This window comes from Pseudochaenichthys georgianus, chromosome 9 (genome assembly GCF_902827115.2).
Source record: "Pseudochaenichthys georgianus chromosome 9, fPseGeo1.2, whole genome shotgun sequence".
In the NCBI taxonomy this organism is placed as follows: Eukaryota; Metazoa; Chordata; class Actinopteri; order Perciformes; family Channichthyidae; genus Pseudochaenichthys; species Pseudochaenichthys georgianus.
In genome coordinates, this window is record NC_047511.1 from 35,389,529 (window position 1) to 35,410,389 (window position 20,861).

The 20,861-nt window shown below is 40.9% G+C and overlaps 1 protein-coding gene across 2 annotated transcripts in view; it reads right to left on the reverse strand.

The window, feature by feature from the left end:
* Positions 1 to 6: 6 nt before the first annotated feature.
* The window catches only part of LOC117452043 (ras GTPase-activating protein 1), a 31,158-nt gene continuing 10,303 nt past the window's right edge, over positions 7 to 20,861 (reverse strand). For both annotated transcript variants that reach the window (XM_034090463.2, XM_034090464.2), the window contains exons 2-25: positions 13,538 to 13,690; positions 10,897 to 11,032; positions 10,151 to 10,221; positions 9,508 to 9,625; positions 9,258 to 9,289; positions 8,610 to 8,662; positions 8,282 to 8,432; positions 8,078 to 8,156; positions 7,643 to 7,766; positions 7,347 to 7,503; positions 7,140 to 7,227; positions 6,777 to 6,857; positions 5,865 to 6,022; positions 5,709 to 5,785; positions 5,422 to 5,594; positions 5,188 to 5,347; positions 3,464 to 3,606; positions 2,087 to 2,202; positions 1,874 to 1,960; positions 1,646 to 1,713; positions 1,468 to 1,556; positions 1,256 to 1,333; positions 1,005 to 1,151; positions 7 to 920 (exon numbers count right to left, since the gene is read on the reverse strand). In XM_034090463.2, coding sequence (XP_033946354.1) covers positions 837 to 920; positions 1,005 to 1,151; positions 1,256 to 1,333; positions 1,468 to 1,556; positions 1,646 to 1,713; positions 1,874 to 1,960; positions 2,087 to 2,202; positions 3,464 to 3,606; positions 5,188 to 5,347; positions 5,422 to 5,594; positions 5,709 to 5,785; positions 5,865 to 6,022; positions 6,777 to 6,857; positions 7,140 to 7,227; positions 7,347 to 7,503; positions 7,643 to 7,766; positions 8,078 to 8,156; positions 8,282 to 8,432; positions 8,610 to 8,662; positions 9,258 to 9,289; positions 9,508 to 9,625; positions 10,151 to 10,221; positions 10,897 to 11,032; positions 13,538 to 13,690 — 2,623 coding nt within the window. In that variant the 3' untranslated portion in view covers positions 7 to 836. The remainder of the gene's footprint in view (positions 921 to 1,004; positions 1,152 to 1,255; positions 1,334 to 1,467; positions 1,557 to 1,645; positions 1,714 to 1,873; positions 1,961 to 2,086; positions 2,203 to 3,463; positions 3,607 to 5,187; positions 5,348 to 5,421; positions 5,595 to 5,708; positions 5,786 to 5,864; positions 6,023 to 6,776; positions 6,858 to 7,139; positions 7,228 to 7,346; positions 7,504 to 7,642; positions 7,767 to 8,077; positions 8,157 to 8,281; positions 8,433 to 8,609; positions 8,663 to 9,257; positions 9,290 to 9,507; positions 9,626 to 10,150; positions 10,222 to 10,896; positions 11,033 to 13,537; positions 13,691 to 20,861) is intronic.

Below are 20,861 nucleotides of genomic sequence, written 5' to 3' on the forward strand. Positions count from 1 at the left end.
ACTCCATTATCTACTTTACAAAAACTGTTTAATAAGTGCATGCATGTCTGATACAGTCTGTACTATTCAAAAAAAAATTACTGCTGTAAACACTTTTATTTTACTTGGCATCTCTGATTATGTGTCCTGTCTGGCATTGAGAAGTGTCAATAAAGACTTACCAAAAAGTAGCTGATGCAATCGGAAGAAAAAAAATTCAGTTCATCTGTCTTATATACTCATGATTCCAGCAAGAGAATTTATTCTTAATATAAAATAACAATACTTTCTGAAAGACTTTTTTCCAATCTAGAAAATAAAGAAAGAAAAAAGAACAAAATAAACAGAAATGCTAGTTTCAGCACTTAGCGGATATTGTCACAACCTTAAAATAAATCAGTCAATTACAGTATAAAAAGCATAATCGCTCATAATCCAGTTACAAGAAAGGGGGACTGAGAGAACTAGCTTCTTCATGTCAGTTAGCTCATATCGAGCAGGAAGAGGGACACACTTTGGCAACAACGAAACTCTGGACATCTCTATTTGGGCCTCGTGATGAAGGGAATGAAATGTACCCAAGTCAGAATTTTGAACACCGTTTAAAAGTTTGATTCCTGTGGATGTAGCTGTCGGTCACTGGTGCGAGTTTTTGTTTTTAAAAGTACTGCATCGGCTTTGTACTCCGCTGCTGTTGCATAGCTCTCTTGTGGTGAACGGGACAAGATGGCGGGACTATTGGAGGAGGACATGATGGAGGGGTTGCCATGGTGATGAGGGTAGAGCATGCTAGGTCTCTGCGCTGCAGTCCGGTGGAGGAGACTTGATGGGGAGATGGAGGAGAGAGGAGTGCTGTACTACCTGTTGCTGTTGGACATGGCATACTGAGCCTGCTTCTGCTGGAGGAGCTCTGTGATGGCCAGCAGCTTTTTCAACACATGCTGCGGAGAGAAGAAGCAGGAGTTAGATACATCTTTCTGAAACATGGCTGCCGAGTTATCCTGTGTGGCTCTCATCAATCTGACCTGCTGCGCTCCCCTCTCGTTGCTCAGTGTCCGCAGCTCGTCTGAGTGTGTGACGCACAACTCATGCAGCGCAGCCAGGTCCCGGGACAGGTCCCTGGACAGCTCCGTCTTAAAGTGCTCTGTGGCTTCAGGGAGGTCGGGGACGTTCTACAAATACAATGGACAAAGTTCTAGGCTTGTGAAGTAAAGTTGTGAGTCAGGGCTCTCAAGAAGAATATCAGATTTCGGATTATTTAAATCCCAAAGCTCACCCCCAACTCATCCAGAAACATGATCATCCTGTGCTTGTTGTTTTTGATGAAAGGGTTCACACCCTCCATATAGGGTTCCTGTTTGAGGAGAATCAGAACGAGTCAATTATAACTTACAGACATAAAAAACACCATTTCATATAACTGTTAGACGTATAGCTACTGCCTTAAATATAGATTTATGCATGCTGTTTTAAGTACATAATCCACACCTTGGCACCAAATTCAACCAGGTTGGCCAGGTTCTGAACAGACTTAGCTATCAGTGTGAGGGTCCTGCCTGCTGCTGAGGATGGAGGGTCTGCAAGAAGAGAGGGTAGTATATAACACACAATGTAACATGTGGTACAACAAGCAGAGGGTTCCATGTGCTTTTAGGCAGATGCTCACCAGAAATGATGTTAAACAGTCTGGGGTTGAGGATGGCCGGACAGATCAGTCTTAGAAAGACAAAGCCACTGGAAGGAGAATGGAGGAAATAAAATAGACTGAATAAGATTAAGCACTAAATAACATACATACATTTAAAGTCGTCAGCAAACACTGATGAAAGATACATTCACAGCTTTTAACTCTCAAACGAAGTGGGTCCAACATTGAGCATTCGTGTTTCTTCACCTTACAACTCTCGTCCGCATGGTGGTATTTGCGGGCCATTTCTGCTGCACAGACTTCTGCAGACAGCCGTAGATGAACCTCAAAGTCCTGGACGGGTCATCACAGAGAGACAATTACTTATTATTATGTGTGTTCATTAGACCTTTGACCTTGTATTTCTGTTTGAACACCGCCACAACACCACTGTGTGAGTATATGACGGTTTGTTCTTACGGTGGTAAGATCTCAGCAGCCATGAAGATCTTCTCCACCAGCTCCGACAGGATGTTCAGCAGATGAGACAGGTTCAGGTTCACGTCCTCGTTCTTTTCCAGTTTGGAGGGGTTCAGCTAAAAAGCAAAGACAGGGAGACAGAAACGGGATCATTAGGATAAATACATTCAAATTCACAATGCATGATTGTAAACCATGAGATAAGATACAATTCATGTTATTCAATGTTGATTACAAAAATGTTGTCAGCCACGAGTAAATACATTTGTGAAATGTGACCTGCTCTATCGAGATCAGTCGCATTGACCCGAAGACACATTTTGAGTTGTATACACTGTTGGAAAGAGGAGATTCCTAGCTTTCTAATGATATCAGGATTGTTGTTGTACTCCAAATATTAAGCAAAATATGTCACATTATATAATGACTGTCACCGAGTCCTCGTTTTGAGAAAAAGGCCTTCAAAGTTTTCTCTTCTCTGGAATCCATCGATCTGATTCATTATTAGCAAATGATCAAAATACTACGGAGGGAAGATATTTTCGTTTGGATTGCTGGTCTGGGGGAAGCTTGCGAGTGTGTGTAATTTTGCGTTTGTGTGTATTGTGTTTGTTTCCCGGGGAAAAGCCTCACGAGAAACACCGGCTGTTGTTATGCCTGCTGTGACGTCAAGTTACTCCGTTCTCGGCTTGTAATTATTCCGAAGCTTCAAAGTTGTATTTATCATCTGAATTTGCCGAAACAAGTTTAATATTCTGAAAGCCAAGACTTTGTTTATTTGAAATCAGATGAAAACAAACTGTAACAGACCCTGCCGTGTTGTCTGATTACTATACGCCTTACATTCATAATGTCAGCTGGAGGGAGGGGGGGGCGGCACTGCGTGAGAGCCGTCTTCGTCCCTTTACAAGCTTCAAACATGTATTTATCGTGTGATTTTGGAAATAAAAGTTTCATATTCTGAAAGCCAAGACTTTGTTTATTTAAAATCAAACAAAACACCCAAACCCAGAACAAATATTTTTTTACGCAAAATCCACGTTTATTTTGAAATGAGCCGTTGCGACTTCCGACTGATTCCGATAGAGCGGGTCACATATTTCTTATTTGTTTAATACAAGAGAACAAAAATGGTTCATGCACTGACTAGACTTTTGTTTCAATGTGAACTCGCATACTAGCCTTGAGACCTCAGCCATGTTGATGTTGTGTCACTGTTTTGTTCATATCTACTGTACATCGCATTCTTGCAGAGCCACTACACTGATATGATATAAACACAATGTCATGAACCCAATGCCACAGATAAGAGCAGGGGAAATAGCCTACAGCTTGTGTTGCCGTGTTGAGGAAAGAAACCCCCCATCAGGTCTGTACCTCGCAGGACTGCTTGCTCTCCATAATCTTGAGGATGGTGTCTTTGAGAGCGTGGTGAACAAATGGTGTGGCTGTGGCCTTCATGTACTGCTCCATCAGCGTGCTGGCAAGGGTGGTCGCTCTGAACAGTGTTGTGGCTTCATCTGGAAGAAGTGCACACGGTCATACCAGTGTATGAATACATCCAATCCAATCCACTTTATTTATATAGCACAGTTTAAAAACGGAGGGTTTGCCAAAGTGCTTCACAATGAACATAACATTATAATAAAATATAATATTACACGAATAGATAAAAAAAAGCACACATAAGAATAAATACAAGGCACATAAAGGCTATGGACAAACAGTGAAAGCATACAAATAGGTATGACATAGCTCAGCTCAGACTGACTGGTAAGCGAGGGAAAATAGGTGGGTTTTTAGGCGGGACTTAAAAGCTTCAAGAGTGGGCGACAATTTAACATGAGGGGGCAGGTCGTTCCAGAGCCTGGGGGCTACCGATGAGAACGCTCGGTCTCCCCTGGTCTTTTTCTTTGTTTTTGGGACTACAAGCAGCAGCTGATCAGCCGACCTCAAAGCCCTTGAGGGGGTGTACACCTGTAAGAGGTCGGAGATGTACTCTGGGGCCAGCCCATTAAGAGATTTAAAAACAAACAATAAAATCTTAAAATGGACTCTAAAATGGACAGGAAGCCAGTGGAGCGAAGCCAGAACTGGTGTGATGTGGTCAAACTTGCGGGTTCCTGTGAGCAGCCGCGCCGCAGCGTTTTGTACAAGCTGCAGGCGGGCCAGCGAAGTCTTATTTAGGCCGGCATAAAGTGCATTACAATAATCGAAACGAGTTGAAACAAAGGCATGAATTACACGCTCAAAGTTTAAAAAGGATAAAACCGGTTTGATTTTGGACAAGAGCCTCAAGTGATAAAAACTGGATTTAACCACAGAGTTTATCTGTTTATCTAATTTAAAAGCACTGTCGATTTTGACACCCAGATTTGTGACCATGGGTTTTGCATACTGTTGCAGGGAACCCAGGTCAATGGAAGGGACATCACCATTTGGTCCAAACACAATTACCTCAGTTTTGCTCTCATTTATATTTAAAAAGTTTAGCGCCATCCAGGCCTTTATGTCATTAAGACAGTCAACCAGGGGCATCAGAGAGCTAGTGTTTTTTCTTAGGGGTAGATATAATTGGGAGTCGTCCGCATAAAGGTGGTAGGAGACGCCATATTTTCTAAAAATCAGTCCAAGGGGGAGAAGGTATAAGGAAAATAAAATAGGCCCCAAAATAGAACCTTGGGGAACTCCACAGGATAAGGGGGCAGAAGAGGATGTAAAGTCACCAAGCGTAACAGAGAAAGATCTCTTGGACAGATAGGACCTGAACCACTCTAAGGCAGCGCCCCTGATACCCACACAGTGCTCTAGACGAGAGATAATGATGGAGTGGTCAATCGTATCAAAAGCAGCTGTGAGGTCTAAGAGCATAAGGATGGCAGAGTCGGCAGAGTCTGTAGTGACCAGGAGGTCATTGAACACTCTTAGAAGGGCAGACTCAGTACTGTGAAGCGCTTTAAAACATGTTTCATGTACATGTACGTACATATGAAGCAAAACAATGAAGACGAACCCTGGGAAACATGAGGCCTTTTCAAACAGAAGTATTGCATATTCAAGTACTGATTGGATACAGTATGCAACATGTGTTTTTGTCTTACCCTCCATGCTGATCTCCCTGTCATTGAGCGTCCTGAGTAGAGGGGCTTCAGCCTTCTCATGTCTGAAGATCCGCAGAAGGAGGCTTGCTAATAAGGTGCGGTCCTGACCACACACATGGGCCAGAGCGTAGATGACGTGGAACTCTTTCTGCAAGATCATCTGCAGAGGACAATGATTTGGTTGTCATTTGGAGTGATTAACAGAGCAGCAGACAATTAGAACCGTTTACCGACCTCTTTAAACTCTGCATACTCCTCTTCAGGCATGATCTTCTCCATGGAGTAGCGGGCGCGCACCCGCAGAGAGCCAGGCTCGATGCCCTTCAGAGGCACGTGGGAGCTGAGCGGGAACCACTCATCGATCATCTGGCCCTTCTGCAGGCGGTTCAGCTGGCAGCGCATGAACACTGAGTGGGAGAGAGAGAGGGGGGGGGAGGCGTGAAGAGGAGGGGGTGATGTCAGTTGTGATGTAAAACATGAGGAGACTACGAGAGATCACATTGGTTTTTAAATGTCCTTACAGATGTCACTTTCTTTGCTCTTTTTTGTTTTGTTGCTCAGGCTGATTTCAAATCTGTTGATTTCACTCGACAAGTCACTGAAACAAGAAGACACATATTTTAGAAATCTCTAGTAGAGAAGATATGATTCCTTCCGAGCAAGTTCGACAGACTCACTCAAAGATGAACTCCTCGGTGAAGACGGGGTTCTGCCCCTCCCTCGGGTGTGTTTTAGCCACTTGGACGCTGTTCAGGTAGATGTTACAGTACGGGCTGTTGAAATACTTCACTGGCAGCTTGTGGGCCTCCTCCACGTACAGCACCAGGCTGCTCACCTGAGAGGGAAACCACATTTAGCACACAAAACATGCAAATGCGAGTGAAATGAGTCGAGCCAAGTGTGGAAATTAACCAGTATCACAACTGACTTTCCTTATAATAACTTGCTCAATGTGTTACAAGCCACATATGGTCAACCAGTTACTTTTTAATAAATGCAATAAGTTGTTTCAGATATTCAAATCTGGGCCTTTTCAATTTTACGGTATTTCTGATCATGTAGACCAGGGGTGTCAAACTCAAACTTCATCGCGGGCCACATTAGCATTATGGTTGCACTCAAAGGGCCGGTTGTAACTATATAAATATACAGATATAAATGTATAATATATATAAAATAATGTATTATATTACATTATTGCCTCTGAATTGGATTATTATTGGATAGGGTAATAACTTCCTAATTAGCTACGTCTGAAAGCAGAAGTCCAGGGCAAATAATTGCAAGTGTCTTCAGTGGCATGTCACAAAACGAGATGCATTGTGGGACATGTAGTTTATGGGCAACCTGCTTCTGAAAAGTGGCATGTAACCGTATAATAAACGTATTATAATCTTTGCAAGCTCTTGCGGGGCCACATAAAATGAAGTCGCGGGCCGGATTTGGCCCCCGGGCCTTGAGTTTGACACCCCTGAGAGACGCTCTGTCATACTTATACTTCATTTAGAATACCTTCCGACTGGCTTGTTGTATTTGATCATCTACCTCTTAGCTTTATGCATATGAGAACACATTGATGTAATGTGTACCTGTCTAAGCCTCTTGTTGGTGGTCGGCTGAGTGGTTTTCCTCAAGTTACTGCAGAAAGTTTGAAGGCATTTCATCCAATCCTGCAAACACAGAACACCGTCAGAACATTTGAAAACAAAGTGATCATAAGCTCCGTCTCCTTCAGAACTCACAACCTTATAAACTGTTGACACCGTTTGTTTGATGAGAAATAAAACAACAGGTTCTCTTTCACACATGTAGATCACAACTGAACATCTCCTGTATCTGAGAAAGCAGCAGTTTGTGCAGAACATTTCTTTTGTGTCTTTTTTAACCCACCATTTGGACAGAAATACCCCGTTAGTGGAGACAGTTATCTATGTTAGCGCAGTGCTCCTTACCTGTGCCTGCTCTGGAACATCTCCCGCAAAGTAGAATATGTACTGTTCTTCACTAAAGTGCTGGACAACAATCTGGAAACAGTGTGGCCTGCAGGTGGAATGGAGGAGAATATATTTAATTACTTTGTACTGTATGTTGTTTCATTTTTAAGAAGGAGCTTGCCAAAGTCACTGAATTAGACCAAGCACAGTATTCTGACACCTCACCTGCCAAACAGACTGTCATGCACACCGTACACGGAGCACACGCTCAGGTCGATCAGCCCTTTTGGTTTGGTCGCTCTCTTCTCGCTCTCAAAGTAGATGAGCTGAGCATCGTTCCCCTCCAAGATGAAGTAAAGGTTCTTCCATCGTTTGCCTTTGCCTGAAGGTGAGAGGAACCAAAGATACGTGTATTATAATGGTAGATCCTGAATGACATGACCACGAGAGACAGGGTAATGTTGTTGATGATATGACAAGCAGCTACTGATGGGCTATACACAAACAGATGTTACAAATACCTTTGTTGAACTGGAGGTAGCCTTTCTTGACAATGTTTTTGTAGAAAGCATCTTTTGTTTTCCGTCTGATAGTGTTATAAATCTCTCTCCCATCCACTGTGTCAGAAAGAACTTGTTCTTGGTTCTACAGTCAAAACAAATCAAGCCATCACACAACCATCATATCAATTCCCTTCCACTCTTACCTTGCTTTAACTTCTTTAAGTGCTATAAAATGAACATGAACATGTTTGATGCAATATGTTCTTCAGAATACACATTTACAGTTGAGTGGCGATCAACTTTTACTCTTTGCCCACACTGGTCTCTGCTGAGATCAATATTTGGATACTTTGGATGGCAGAAAAGGTAGGAGCATTTAAGAGCACATAACATCCCTAAATTGTCAAATGTATCCCCATTAAGAATACATATAATGTCAATCTTTGAACGTACCTGCACTGAAACGGGCTCTTTCAGGTTGTAGCTCTCGACAATCTGCTCTTTCTTGTAATGCTCGATAATGTCACCAACACTGCCAATGGGAGAGCGACAGAACACATGATGCAGCCCCTCAGTCACAAGTCAAAATGCAGCCGTCAGCATATCATATTATTCTGTTGTAAAGGCCGCTGGAGGCAGGCACAATGCTCGACGTACCTGTTGTAGTACCTCCCCCCCATCATGTACTGATTGTTGGGGGTGGGGGAGATCTTAAACCTTTGGATGTTTTCATTGGTGCGAAAAAAGAGCGAGTAGTCCCCAGGTGTGTTGTCTGACGGTCGGACCAGAAAACTGCACACCTGGCCAACTATGAAATGAGAGGGGGGGGGGGGATCAGAGCGAGGGAGAAAGGTTTCACCGCTGCTCAGCTAAATATTTAGATAAGTGGACTTTGACGTTCACAACTCATTTCTGACAATTAGAAAACACAATATTGTCACAAGTGATTAACAATGTTTGCTAATGAAAGACAGAGGAATGATACCTGTCATCAGCAGGTTGTAGGCCTCTTGCTTGGTGATCTTTCCGTGATACCATCTGTTTCAGAGATACAATAACATTCAAAATGTAGTTTAGTCAACAAAATGCAGACTTCCAGTAGAGCCTCCAGCACCACAAACACCATCTCTAAACACACATCTTAAAATACTGACATCACTGTTGGGGGATTTCATCCAAGTAAAACGACCATCTGATGTTCACTTCATTAATCTGAATGACATAATGAATTAGGCTCTACACACATACGCGTTCCCATTCATGTCCCATCTATTGTCCAAAGGGTTAAAAGAAGGAAACGCTTAGATGTGGCCGGACTTTAATCTAGAGCTCCTTCCTCTCTCAGGGTTGAATCAATAACTCTGTCAAACTTTAAGACTTGCTAAAGCTGAAGGACATGGTTGGTTAGGAAACCATAAAAACGCGCAGTGAATAATGTGCTGTCATGCTATTCTTAATGACAAAACTAAAATATGTTGGGAGAATACAGGCAAACAACAAGGCTGATCTCACATGGTGGATATTATCCTGTAATGATATGTTATTTAAAAGTATAAATATAGCAAAACACGTTGCTGTTCTACCATCAGATATTGAGCACTGAGAAAAGTGAAATCAGAGTATAATAACTTACGCTTTTCCCTCATGTGGATCCTCCTCCCGGCCCTAGAAGAATATCAGAAACAGACATTTGTCATGAAACAAAATCAAAAGGACTAATAACTTCATTGTTTGTGACGACTATGGACTGTTATTTTGTATAATCATATAACATAGCACTACCATGGGTGCTCTGCTAATGCCACTCTGGTATGATCTGGTATGTTTCTTTTGAAGCACAGAGTTTAATTTACGATACATTTGAAACCTCGTGCTGTACTTACCACCTCTTCCACCAGATCCTCCACGATGAGGCCCTGCTCCTCTGTGCGAACATTGGTCACCCACATCCAGCCATCATCCAGTTCATTGTGAACAATAAACATGTCCCCTTTCAGGAAGCTGAAGATATCATTGAATCAAAATGGCCATTAAGACAAACGGATAACATGATGACAGATTGTAGGAAAAAAGGAAAAATAAAGAGTAGTGAAACACACTGTAAATCGATCGGTTGTTATACTATAACCTCAATTCATCTCAAAGCATTGCTATCTGTATAATGTGAGAGAAAGAAACAGCCAAGTCGAGTTATTTAGTTTCCAGTGTAATACCAGAGCATTACCAGCAGGTGTCTCCTCAGACTTATAACATTTGAGGTAAATATTGCATGTCTGAATACTGGGTTAAGCCAGTGGCCTCGCTGGCAGACAGAGGGTTGAGGTTGACTTCAGACAGATGTTGATCATATTTAGGAAATCAGAGAATAATACAATCAAATGATATATTTTTAAGCCCATGAAATCCCCTCAGACATGGATCGTGTTTATGAGAGTACTTTTACGTAAAAGAAGAGAAAACGTTGTACTACTATAGGTTTAACAATAGGTCTCTTATGTACAGTTACATAGTCACAAAGATAATTACCTGATCTCATCAGTATCTGGCACTTTGGTGTAAGGAAGTATGGCCCTGACTCTCCTCCTGTCTTCTACAGGCTGTGGAAACATGCACACAAAGAATAAAACTCTCACTCTAACCATGACCTTCTGAAACCACATCCATGTTAAACCCCATCATTATTCCACAAATTCAAGTATTCTACTACAACTCCCTCAGGGAGATATCACACTCCGCTGAAAAAGGTAATTAGCATTAGCTTGTGCTTTGCTTTAAACACTTCCGAGTACTGCCTGAAGGCAAAAGAAGAAGGGGATATGGAAGATGGGAAGATAATCCCTTGCATATTGAGCAAGTGGCTGAATAAAGGACTTGAGGTTGATTTTACTTTAACTAAAATGGTAATTTTTCCCCACTAGTCTTTCAACTCTGAAATATGTTATCAGTTAAAGTACTTCTTGCTGTTTTTGCAGCTTTTAGCATTTACATTTCAATTCAGTTTTGTCTCTTAAAAAAGTTATTTCATATGCCATTTAAAATACACAAGACACTTTAATCTTAAAGTACTTAAAACAGGGTGTATTGCAATATTTCATTTAAAAAACAGCTAGATTGAGGAAAAAGAGCAAAAATCAAGTTATGTCATGTCAAACAAGTATTTAAAATATGTATACATATTGTAGGGGAAGGGTGGAACATTTTAAATATGCCAGAATTAATTAAACGTAGTATTTTTAATTATTGAATACGCCCAGCCATGGAGTCAGTCTCACCTCTGGGGGCGCCACTGGTGATAGCAGTTTCTCTCCTTTTAGCAGGCAAGACACATAGCTGTAGTAACCAATCAGGTCTGAGAGAGAAGAGAACCGCCGCCCACCAATGTAATAGTCCCCACACATGGCAATTATCCTGTTGAGAGAAAACACATCACAGATAAAAGACAGCGGTTATTTAATCACCGAGCAGCGAGGGAAATATAAAATGTTCAACTTGTATTTATTTGACGGTGAAATAATCTCTCTAGACTGCCGTGTCAAAATTGTTTTTCATTATTGTTCCTGCACTGCTATACAACATAGCACATCAAAGATATAACAGCAACTGTACCACAATCATTAAACGTCCGGAAATAGATAGTATATGTCTAAAGAGGATTTCAGACAGTGAGATAAAAGAGAGCGATAGAGGCTTTCCCGTTTAATCCAACAATGCTATTTGTCATTTGTGACTGAAAATAACTTGGAATGATTACAATGGTTTCATGAAAGTACTCCTCTAAACCACATCCTGTCGCAGAGCCACTAATCCTAATTCTCTGCTCATCAGTTGAGTGGATCTCTGATTGAGGGTTTATAATAAATGCACTTGTGCGATTACTCATTTGCTGCTTCTAAAGACATCGACCTTTTGCAGTGTAGATGTCACGCAATTAACCTTATGTTCATGATTCCCCTTACAGTAGTACAGCTCCCTCACTCATCCTCAATGACATCATGGGTTAACACTAAACCAATGAGAGTGAAGGAGATGGTGTCATTGATGTTAGTTCATTAGAGAAGTGCTTTTTTTTTTTGGAGAAATTGTCAGAGATTTCTCAAAAGCACAAACAGTCTTTAAAGAGTGCTACCATAAAGAAAACAAGCCTTAGAAATAAAATAACCTTCATATTCTATATAAACATGCATTTACACAATGAAGGGCGGTATGTTTGAAAAAAAAATATTTCAATGTCCAAAATTGAAACAATGGCCTGGACAGATATGGGCCAATAGATCATCTTCTATCACACGCCTGCATTACGTCCCTAAGCGCTTACAGTTAGTATGAAATACACACATTGGAAACCTGTAAATGCAAAATGTGTTTCTCTGCTTATTGAAACGTACACTTTATCACATTCAGGCCCTAGCCACACGGAAACGAAAACGAACAGAATTCGATATCAAAAAAGTCTTCCATCCACACGCAATAGGCACCAGAAACGTGTCCTTCCACACGAGACCGCTTGACCCGCTGGAGACGCTGTAGTACATATGCCGGGCCTGTAAGTGGCGCTGTACTTCCGCCACAAAATACACCAAAAGCAGCGTAGAAGACTTCCCGAGCATGCATGGTTGCCCTTCTGTTTATTCTCCGCGGTGGATTTAGCAGCAGAGGTGGAGAGAGGCAGCGCTCTGGCTCTTTTTCTCCCTCCCTGAAGCAAGCGTGTGCTCCTGCTGTAAATCTCCCCGGTAGTCCACCAGCAGATGAAACTGATTTGAGGTCCACCCACGCACACAATTCTTCCGCATAACACACACAAGCAAACAGAGTCATGGGTTTACGCAGACCAAGTTGATATGCAATATAAAAACATCTGTATGAAATGACAGTGATACAATAGGCTGATGTGGTCAACAATGGCATGGCATTGCACAGGAAACCACTTTCCAAACCTCAACATTCTCACTTCAGTATCGACTCATCTTTGAGGTTGATCTTTCCCTGCAGTGTCTGAGGCTTTCTGCCCTATAGGTTAGCAGGTAATACACAACTTCTGTAATTCTCCTATTCTTATCCACTACTTGAGGGAGGCATACTGCCTGATTTTTGTGAGATGCATTATTGTGTTCTATGTCACCGACTCAAAGGGCTCTATAGAGAAAAGAGATTCAAGATACAGTTAAGTATTCTACCCAAAAAAGTCCTCTTAGTTGCAGGGTGTTAGCAATACCATGCTAGACAGGTAAACTCACTATATGAAGCTTCTATATAATGATTATGTTAAAAACACCTCAAAGATGTTTGGAATCATTATTTGCAACCACCACCTGAATGTGTAAATGGGGAAAAAGATGCTTGTATTTTACTTACTTTGTAAAGACTGCGTAATTCTTAATTTTGCTGATGTTTGACAATCCATCCCCAGTTATTTTTTGTTTTCTCTTTTCCTCCTTTCGGTAGTTTTTTTTTTTTGGTAGTGGGTTACCCTTGGCCTTTTTGTTTATGTCTACAATGCTGTCGACTGGCAGCTTTAGACTATTCTCAGGAATTGTCAATGTAATACCCAACGTTTTTTCTTTTGTTCTCTTGTACGCCATGTGAAGGCTTCGGGTACCTACTTACTGTATATTGTGTATGTCTTTGCTTTATTTGTAATTCAAAATAAAGTATTAAAAAAAAAAAACACCTCAAAGACGTTATAATTTTGGTTATGTAAATAAAAGTAAGAATTGATATTAAAAAAACACACTTTTTAAGCATTGTGTAGGCGAAGTCAGATCAGGTTACATCTGTTGAAAACTTCCACCATGCTAAATGATTTGCAACCACCACCTGAATGTGTAAATGGAAAAAAATACACTTCTCCCTAAGGCTTTTAAGAAAGCTCTCGCTGCAGATTCACACAGGGCCGAGTTCTTTTTGCTGCCTTACCTGAAATGGTTGACCACGTTGGTCACGCTGAGGAACGACAGGACGAAGGAACCGGGCCGGCGGTCGCTCTCCCTGATGAGGTAGCTGCCGGGGCTCCGGGCCTGGCGCAGCCGCTCCTCAGCGATGTTTCGGTCTAGCTTGCCATGGTACCACCTAAGACAGAGCAGAAGGAAAGAATTAGAGGAGGGGCGACAAACAATATAGATCAAACATCTTTCTAAAGATATAGAACCACGTCATTCTTTTCCACAGAAGTGTTTTCAGAAATAACCAAACATTTAATTGTATAAGAGGGCAATCACAAAACAATACATTAACAAACATGGATCTTCAACCAGTTGTTTTTTTGTTCTTCTTAATATATTTCTCCTTTAAATCATATACGCATATTTTTGAATCTTTATTTTCAGAAAAGGTTTTGCAAGGCAGTAAGTCAAAAAGTCAATGATCAATCCAACACATTGATAGATGGAAAATAAAATAAATATTAGACATGAATCTCTCATGTAGGCCTATTCCTAAAAAAATTGATATCCAAAAGCTTTTACTTTTGAGTTTCTAGCACACCATTAAATCCTTCTACTTCCTGAATTAAACAGAAGCCACAGGAGCAACACTGGTTAACATTTTAGCAGGTGAGGGTTAACCTGACTGGACCCAGCCAGCTGGGGTACAAAATTAACACGCTTTTTCCAAATATAGGCCACTGGTGCCTCTCGAAGCGGAAGGCAGCTACTGAAAAAACATCCAGCGTTAAAGAAGATGAATGAGGCGCTGCAGTCGCTCTCACCACAGGAGACCTTAAGTTCTCCCATCTGGTTCTAGAGGTCTCTACTTGTAATAAAATGTGGTGAAGTCTGCTATCATGGAGCGAGCTGGAGACGGATTGCCAAAGAGGAGGGGAGAGTTAAGGGTCCATGAGGGGCTTAGGGGGGATTTAGGTGATAAGAGAAGTGAAGAGGGCGAATGAGGGCAGTTGGAGAGTCGGCAGTTCTTTACACTGTAAAGAACTGGGAAGCTGGGGGAAATACACAATTACATATGACCCATAAAACCATGTGTAATGTGACATTTAAAGCACTAAAAACTAGATATTTGGGATAACAACTCCTACTGGCTCTAATCCTCAAACACAAACCAAGGAAGGCTCAAACCACTATGTCTACAAAAACCTTTTTCAGTCAGAACTAGCCACAACACAGCATTAAACACATGTGAAAAACTGTTTCCGTTTCCATTGCTTTGTGCCATTCGAAACAACTAACCCGAGTGAGCTGCTAGTGTCGGCTGTGTTGTATCCTTTATATGCAATACATTGTTTCACTAAACAATTATTATTTGTTTATATCATTATTGTGATAAATGACAGTATAAAAAACACACCATGTGCCCTACGAGGCAAATACGCAGATCTGAACTCTGCACCAACCAGACCACAACAGCTGCTGCACATAAATGACTCAATATAGTGGGTAATATAATAGGTATCTTTGTCGTGCATGTACCAAAATGACAGGGCAAGAAAAACTTTCCAAACGTTTTCTTTGTGCAAACAGGCACATATTACCAACCACAAACACCAACACATGTAAGGGATACACTGGTTTGTACACAAATGAGCACAATTCAGAAAAAAAGGCTCATTCTACTGTTCTGACTTGAAACTTCTTCTGTTTCAGTCATGCACTTTATGATAGAAGTTATGCTAATGCAGCAAATGTTGAAGTCCCTACGGCGGAGCAGCCTGCTGCCAGACAGCCTGCTGCTGTGGAACATACGGCAACAACAACGGCATCAGCTACCCTATTTTGGGCTGTAAAGGTGCAGACAAAACCCTTATTAAAACAATAACGTGTGCCGTTCACCATCACACAGGAAGAGCTATCCACCACACATATTGTAAGTCAAACCAAGTGTGTTAACTTAAGTAAAGGAAGGTTTAAAGTGCAAGACTGGAAGAAACACAACAGCTAAGGCAGAGGTGTGAAATATCTTAGACCATTGTTTTTGCTTCAACACATTTTAGTACTTTGTACATTTACATTTTTAGCTGTGAATGTGATTTCCACCAAAATGCATAATGATAAGTCATGATCATCTGCCTTTGCTCGGTCATCAAGATAAGTGAAAAGGGTAAAGAAATTAGAAAATCACTATAGACAGTCATTCTACAAAACAAAGCACAGCAGCAGTTACCTAGCAGGACTATGGTTGCAAAGGGGCGGAACATTTCCATGGGAAGTTAAGCTGGGGAATTTTGGAAATATTCCATATTGGGGAATTATGGGAATGAATGGAACCAACTGGGAATTGAGGGTAATGTAATCGAATTGTATCATATCCAAGCATAAATATAAACGTTTTGTTTTGTCATAAGACATCCATGCAAAATGATACAATTAAAAAACATGACATTTCAACAGATGTATTTGTAAGTAGAACAGAACAAGTTTTCATTATTTTATTGAACAATCATTTGTTTCATTGAAGATCAAAAACATGAATGTTGAGTTAAATATTACTCATCCCCCCTAACCCCACTCATTCAAAAATGAACAAAAATGCACCCCCCCATCCAAAGATCCCCACAAGACATCATCTGTACATGTGATGGAGGAATGCACAGTGCCTGTAGGGTGTGTGGTCTCAATAGCCATGCAGTAAGCAGTGTGCTATAGCATGGATATTCAAGTGTTCTTGAATGGCATCTGTTTGTTTTAGTCAAGATTATGCTCAAATAGACTTGCCCCAACTATAATTAAGTTGCCTATGAAGGGCCAACCTTCAATTTTGAAAATTCTCAGTTTATTCCCATGGAAAGTTTCCATCTTTGAAAATTCCCAGAATGTTGCAACCCTAAGCAGGACTAAAGCCAGGTGTACCAAAATATATCAATGTATAGTTTTACAACCAGCATCTATGAATGCATTAATACCGTTTTGCTAACGTGCTGTTTAAGTTTACCTCTCTTTTATCTCTAAATGGTTCAAAGATCTGAAATGTTAAAGTGTAACCAGGGGCGGACTGGGGGGAAAAAGTGGCCCGGGGATTAATTGACAGACAGGCCCACTTAATGCGCGGCATGTATCGGCCGGCCGGCGACGAAAGTATGTTACTTAACAAAAAACCCTATGCATTTTATGTTATTTTGGACAATTATTCATATAGTCATTATAGTCACATTACCTGAGCCCTTGAGTTGCCTAGAGCAAAATAGTTACGGCATATATTTAGTGATTTTAATGTTAACAGATCATTGATGCAATAACATTTTGACCCAATTTGCCTCACTTGACACATGGAATAAAACATGGGCGTAGGAAGCATCCTCAATGTGGGTGAGACAATTTAACAGGGGGTGTGGGCAGGTGGTGGACCTCACCTCCTCTAGGGGGATCCGGGGGCAAGCTCCCCCGGGAAGATTTTTTTTTAAATGTTCAAGTTAAATGAATCAATCTGGTCCATTTTGTCCGCGGGCGCTGTACAATAGCTGCCCACTGCTCCTAGTACTAGACTCCTGGTACTAGGATGGGTTAAAAGCAGAGAACACATTTCACTGTGTGTGCTGTGTGCTCTGCATGTGTGACCATTAAAGAGGGTTTCATCCCTCCCAATTCTTCTTCTTCTTCAACACCCATATAAAACAGAACTGTAAACAGATTAAGACCCATGTTACGTTGTTATTGTTTCACTGAGCGGACCTGCACATTTTTTTCAAACGCTCTCCTTCGGTCCATCTGCGCGGTTTTGTGCGCTGTGATGATTCGGCTGTACCTTTAGTAATGAATATTAAATGTTGTGAGGAAATCTTTCCACCAATAATTCCAATAAGTAATCCAAAATGTATTCACTTCAGGTTTACGAAAGTAACTGTAATCAGATTACTCGTTTTTTCAAATGTAACGCGAGCTGAATACAGTTACTTGATTTTTGTATTCTGATTACGTAACACCGTTACATGATTCCGTTACAACCCTGGCCACACCCCACTGGGCTGGGCCGGAACACTTACAAATGTGGGCCGGTAGGATTTAGGCCCTCCGGCCCACACACAGCACCGGCCCACCGGGGAAACTCCCGGTATTCCCAATGGCCAGTCCACCCCTGTGTGTAACCCTTCCCTGAATGTTGCCTTTGATATATGGCTGAGGGGTAATAAAGTAATTAGTTATCAGAATGTGATATTGCAGACTGCTGAGCAATGCAGGGACTATTCAAGCTGAAGTCTTTCATTTTGATTGCTTTGCCACCATAGGAATTCAGAGCGACTTCTTTATGTGTGGATGAAAAATGATATTGTTTTGCATAATGCCTTGAAGCCAGGAGTCATTACAAAACAGTGCTTTGTTCTAGTGCAGGGTTCAAGAGAGCTTCCCTGTTGGGGTTTTGCAGAGCTTAGCAACAGGTGAGTTTTCAAATGAGATGATAAGAATTGCTATATATTTGTCCGTTACCTTTAATGTATCCCTTGTAAAGCTCTTAAGGCTTTAGACCAAAGTGTTAAAAGCTTGTTGGCATCTAAATCCCCCTCCTACTCTAAGGATATACAGAGAGAGTGAAATGCAAATGCCGTTATGCAATTCATTTAGCTGTTAGTAAACCAAGCGGATGTTAAAAACTGCAAAAAGTCAGTTGTTTTTCAGGTGTATTTCAATCCAGTATCGATTATCAATATTCTGCATATGTTTACATGCTAGACGTTGTTTGGTTTTGAGTTGCTTTTCATTGCACCAATTGTACAGCCATCTTTAGTAACAGTAAAACCTCAGCCATGTGGATTTGTTGTTTTATTTCGCCTTGAGGACATCTGCATTATTTATGTAGCCTGGTTCATTTCATTCACCATCAATCCAACACATAATAACATATTTTATACTTTGTGAAACAGTATATGCTTTGCACTGTCCATTACACCAATCACCGATTTATTAGGGCTGTAGCGATACACTAATCTCACGATACGATACACGATATTCAGCTCACAATACGATATATATCACGATATTCAGCCAACGATACGATTCGATACGATATAATTCGATACACTTATATCATATTCTGAAAGATTTTAAAGGGACAGTGTGATTTTGGTGACATCTTGTGAGTGTTCCATTGACTTGGATTGAATTAATTCAACTGAAAACTGAAAGCATCAATTTTACAATATATGGCTCTGACAGAGAGTCTACAGCTTGCAAATGCTGGACAAAATGAATCAAAAGATGTGGTGAGAAAATGTGTTTCATTTATTGAAACAGTGCAAACTGTAGCTTACAAGCCTTTGAAACGTAAGTACATAAAGTGCAGTATCACAATGGACAATGGAGAATGAAAAGGTGCAGCAGGTGGCGGAACACAGGGGATTTGAATGGGACTTGTTAGAAATTAAAATCAATGTTTTGATGGCATAAAGTACCTTAAACATACCGTCAGTTTAAATGCCGTTTTATACTGAAAAACCAGAAGTTCTTGTACACAACCAGTTGTTAAGCTTTTATTCTGAAAATCCTTCATCTCCGGTTAGCATTTAGCATGTGGCTAATATACCATTTACTATAGAGGTGAATTTAGTAGCGATATGACACGGAGTGTTGCACACCGAAACCTACTGACTTCAACACTACAACTATAGACGTCGAGATATTATTATTGCTGAATATTAAATGAAGGTACAGTTTATTTGAATACGTTTGTTTACAGACGTGGGTAGCATGAGACAACATCCGGAAATGACACCAGCCGTGAGGTATTTTTGGAGTATTGATTACAGCGTTTAAAATGTATTAAATGAAAAGTCATGAAAGAGATAAGGAGGAGAAAAGGTGTGTTTAGTTATATATGTAATGTACAATGTCTGAATCCTCTGTAATGCGCAACAACGAACATTGGAGACGTGGAGGGCCGGCCCCCAGCAGCGCCAACCGGCACACAGGTCAGCAGCAGAGGATATTTAACAGCTGGAAAGGTGGAGCTCGCTCTCTTCCCTTCGAGAGCAAGGGAACAGCTGTTTTTCTGACTGAACCATCTTCTGCTTGTAACATTACCGCACTTTTTATTAATTAAAGTATACATTTGAACATTCTCAGAGACTCAATTAGTCTCCTTTTTAAAGCTTCTCTCCTGGACGCGAGAATAACGAACACAGTTATCAGACTTAATGTATCGATACCCGCGGCTGAAATATCGATACTTTCTCGGAAAACTAAATATCGATATATATATCGCAGGATCGATTAAATTGCACAGCCCTAATATCTATCTATCCAAATTAAATCAAGTTAACTGCAGTTGTATGTATGAGTTTATAATTTGCAATTTTGAAATGCCACTGTCCATGATGATGAGGGATGTTAGTCAGGAAGGGTGCTATGATAAACAGGCTCTGAACATAAGCCATGACAGTGGTGATAAGACACAATGATTCAATCAGCTTGAAGAATGCCCCGTCATGTCAGAACATGAACAGCCAGCAGCACTCCGAAGTCCTGGATCTCTCCTCTCAGCGTTAATCTCTCTCTGCACCCAGTCACCTCAGAGTCAACTGATACGACTTGATACCTATTAAGTGTGCACTCACTGATCCTGCGCATGGTATTGTGGGAGCTCAAAGCATGGCAAATTACACAATCACAACTACCTGTTAATGATTCCACAACAACATATGTTTCAAACTGCTGAAGAGAGAAAGCAGTTGGAGTCTTCAAAAATGTCATCATTCACCGCTCCAACAATCACATCCTGAACTTTACTTTCAACCCAAACACACATTTGGTCGTTGATTCCTTCATGAAACTTTCCGCTGCTCCAGTTTATGAGTGACTAGGTTAAGTTCTACGCATAGAACGGCTAATTGTGTCATGCTGTCAGGAACAATATACTGTGCGTTGCTGAAATTGATCATGCCCAAGCCTAGTGAGTTTAGGCAATATGCCAAGAATATAGGGCTTAGGCTCCAGTAAGCATGGTAGCATGATTCATTGTGTTTACAATCCTTCTGGCTATGTTTTAAGGCTGAACATCTTACAAATATTGCATCACAAGAGCTCTGACGAGACAGAAGTGACATACTGTTTGTAGATTATGCCTGTAGTGTTGAGCCTGTAAACCCTCACTGTGGTTATCTTACGTTTTATAGCTTTGGGAAGAACAACCTGTGGCACCATGAAGCCAAAGACAACTTTACAGGTTGACCAGTTTAGTTTTGTGCATTATAAAAATACTTTACTCAGATCAATATTAAATATACATTTCTTTAATTCTACAACTCTTAAATGAAGTTGTTTTATTCCAGGCTCTCTGTGTGCCCCTTCTAGTTTGTGCTGTA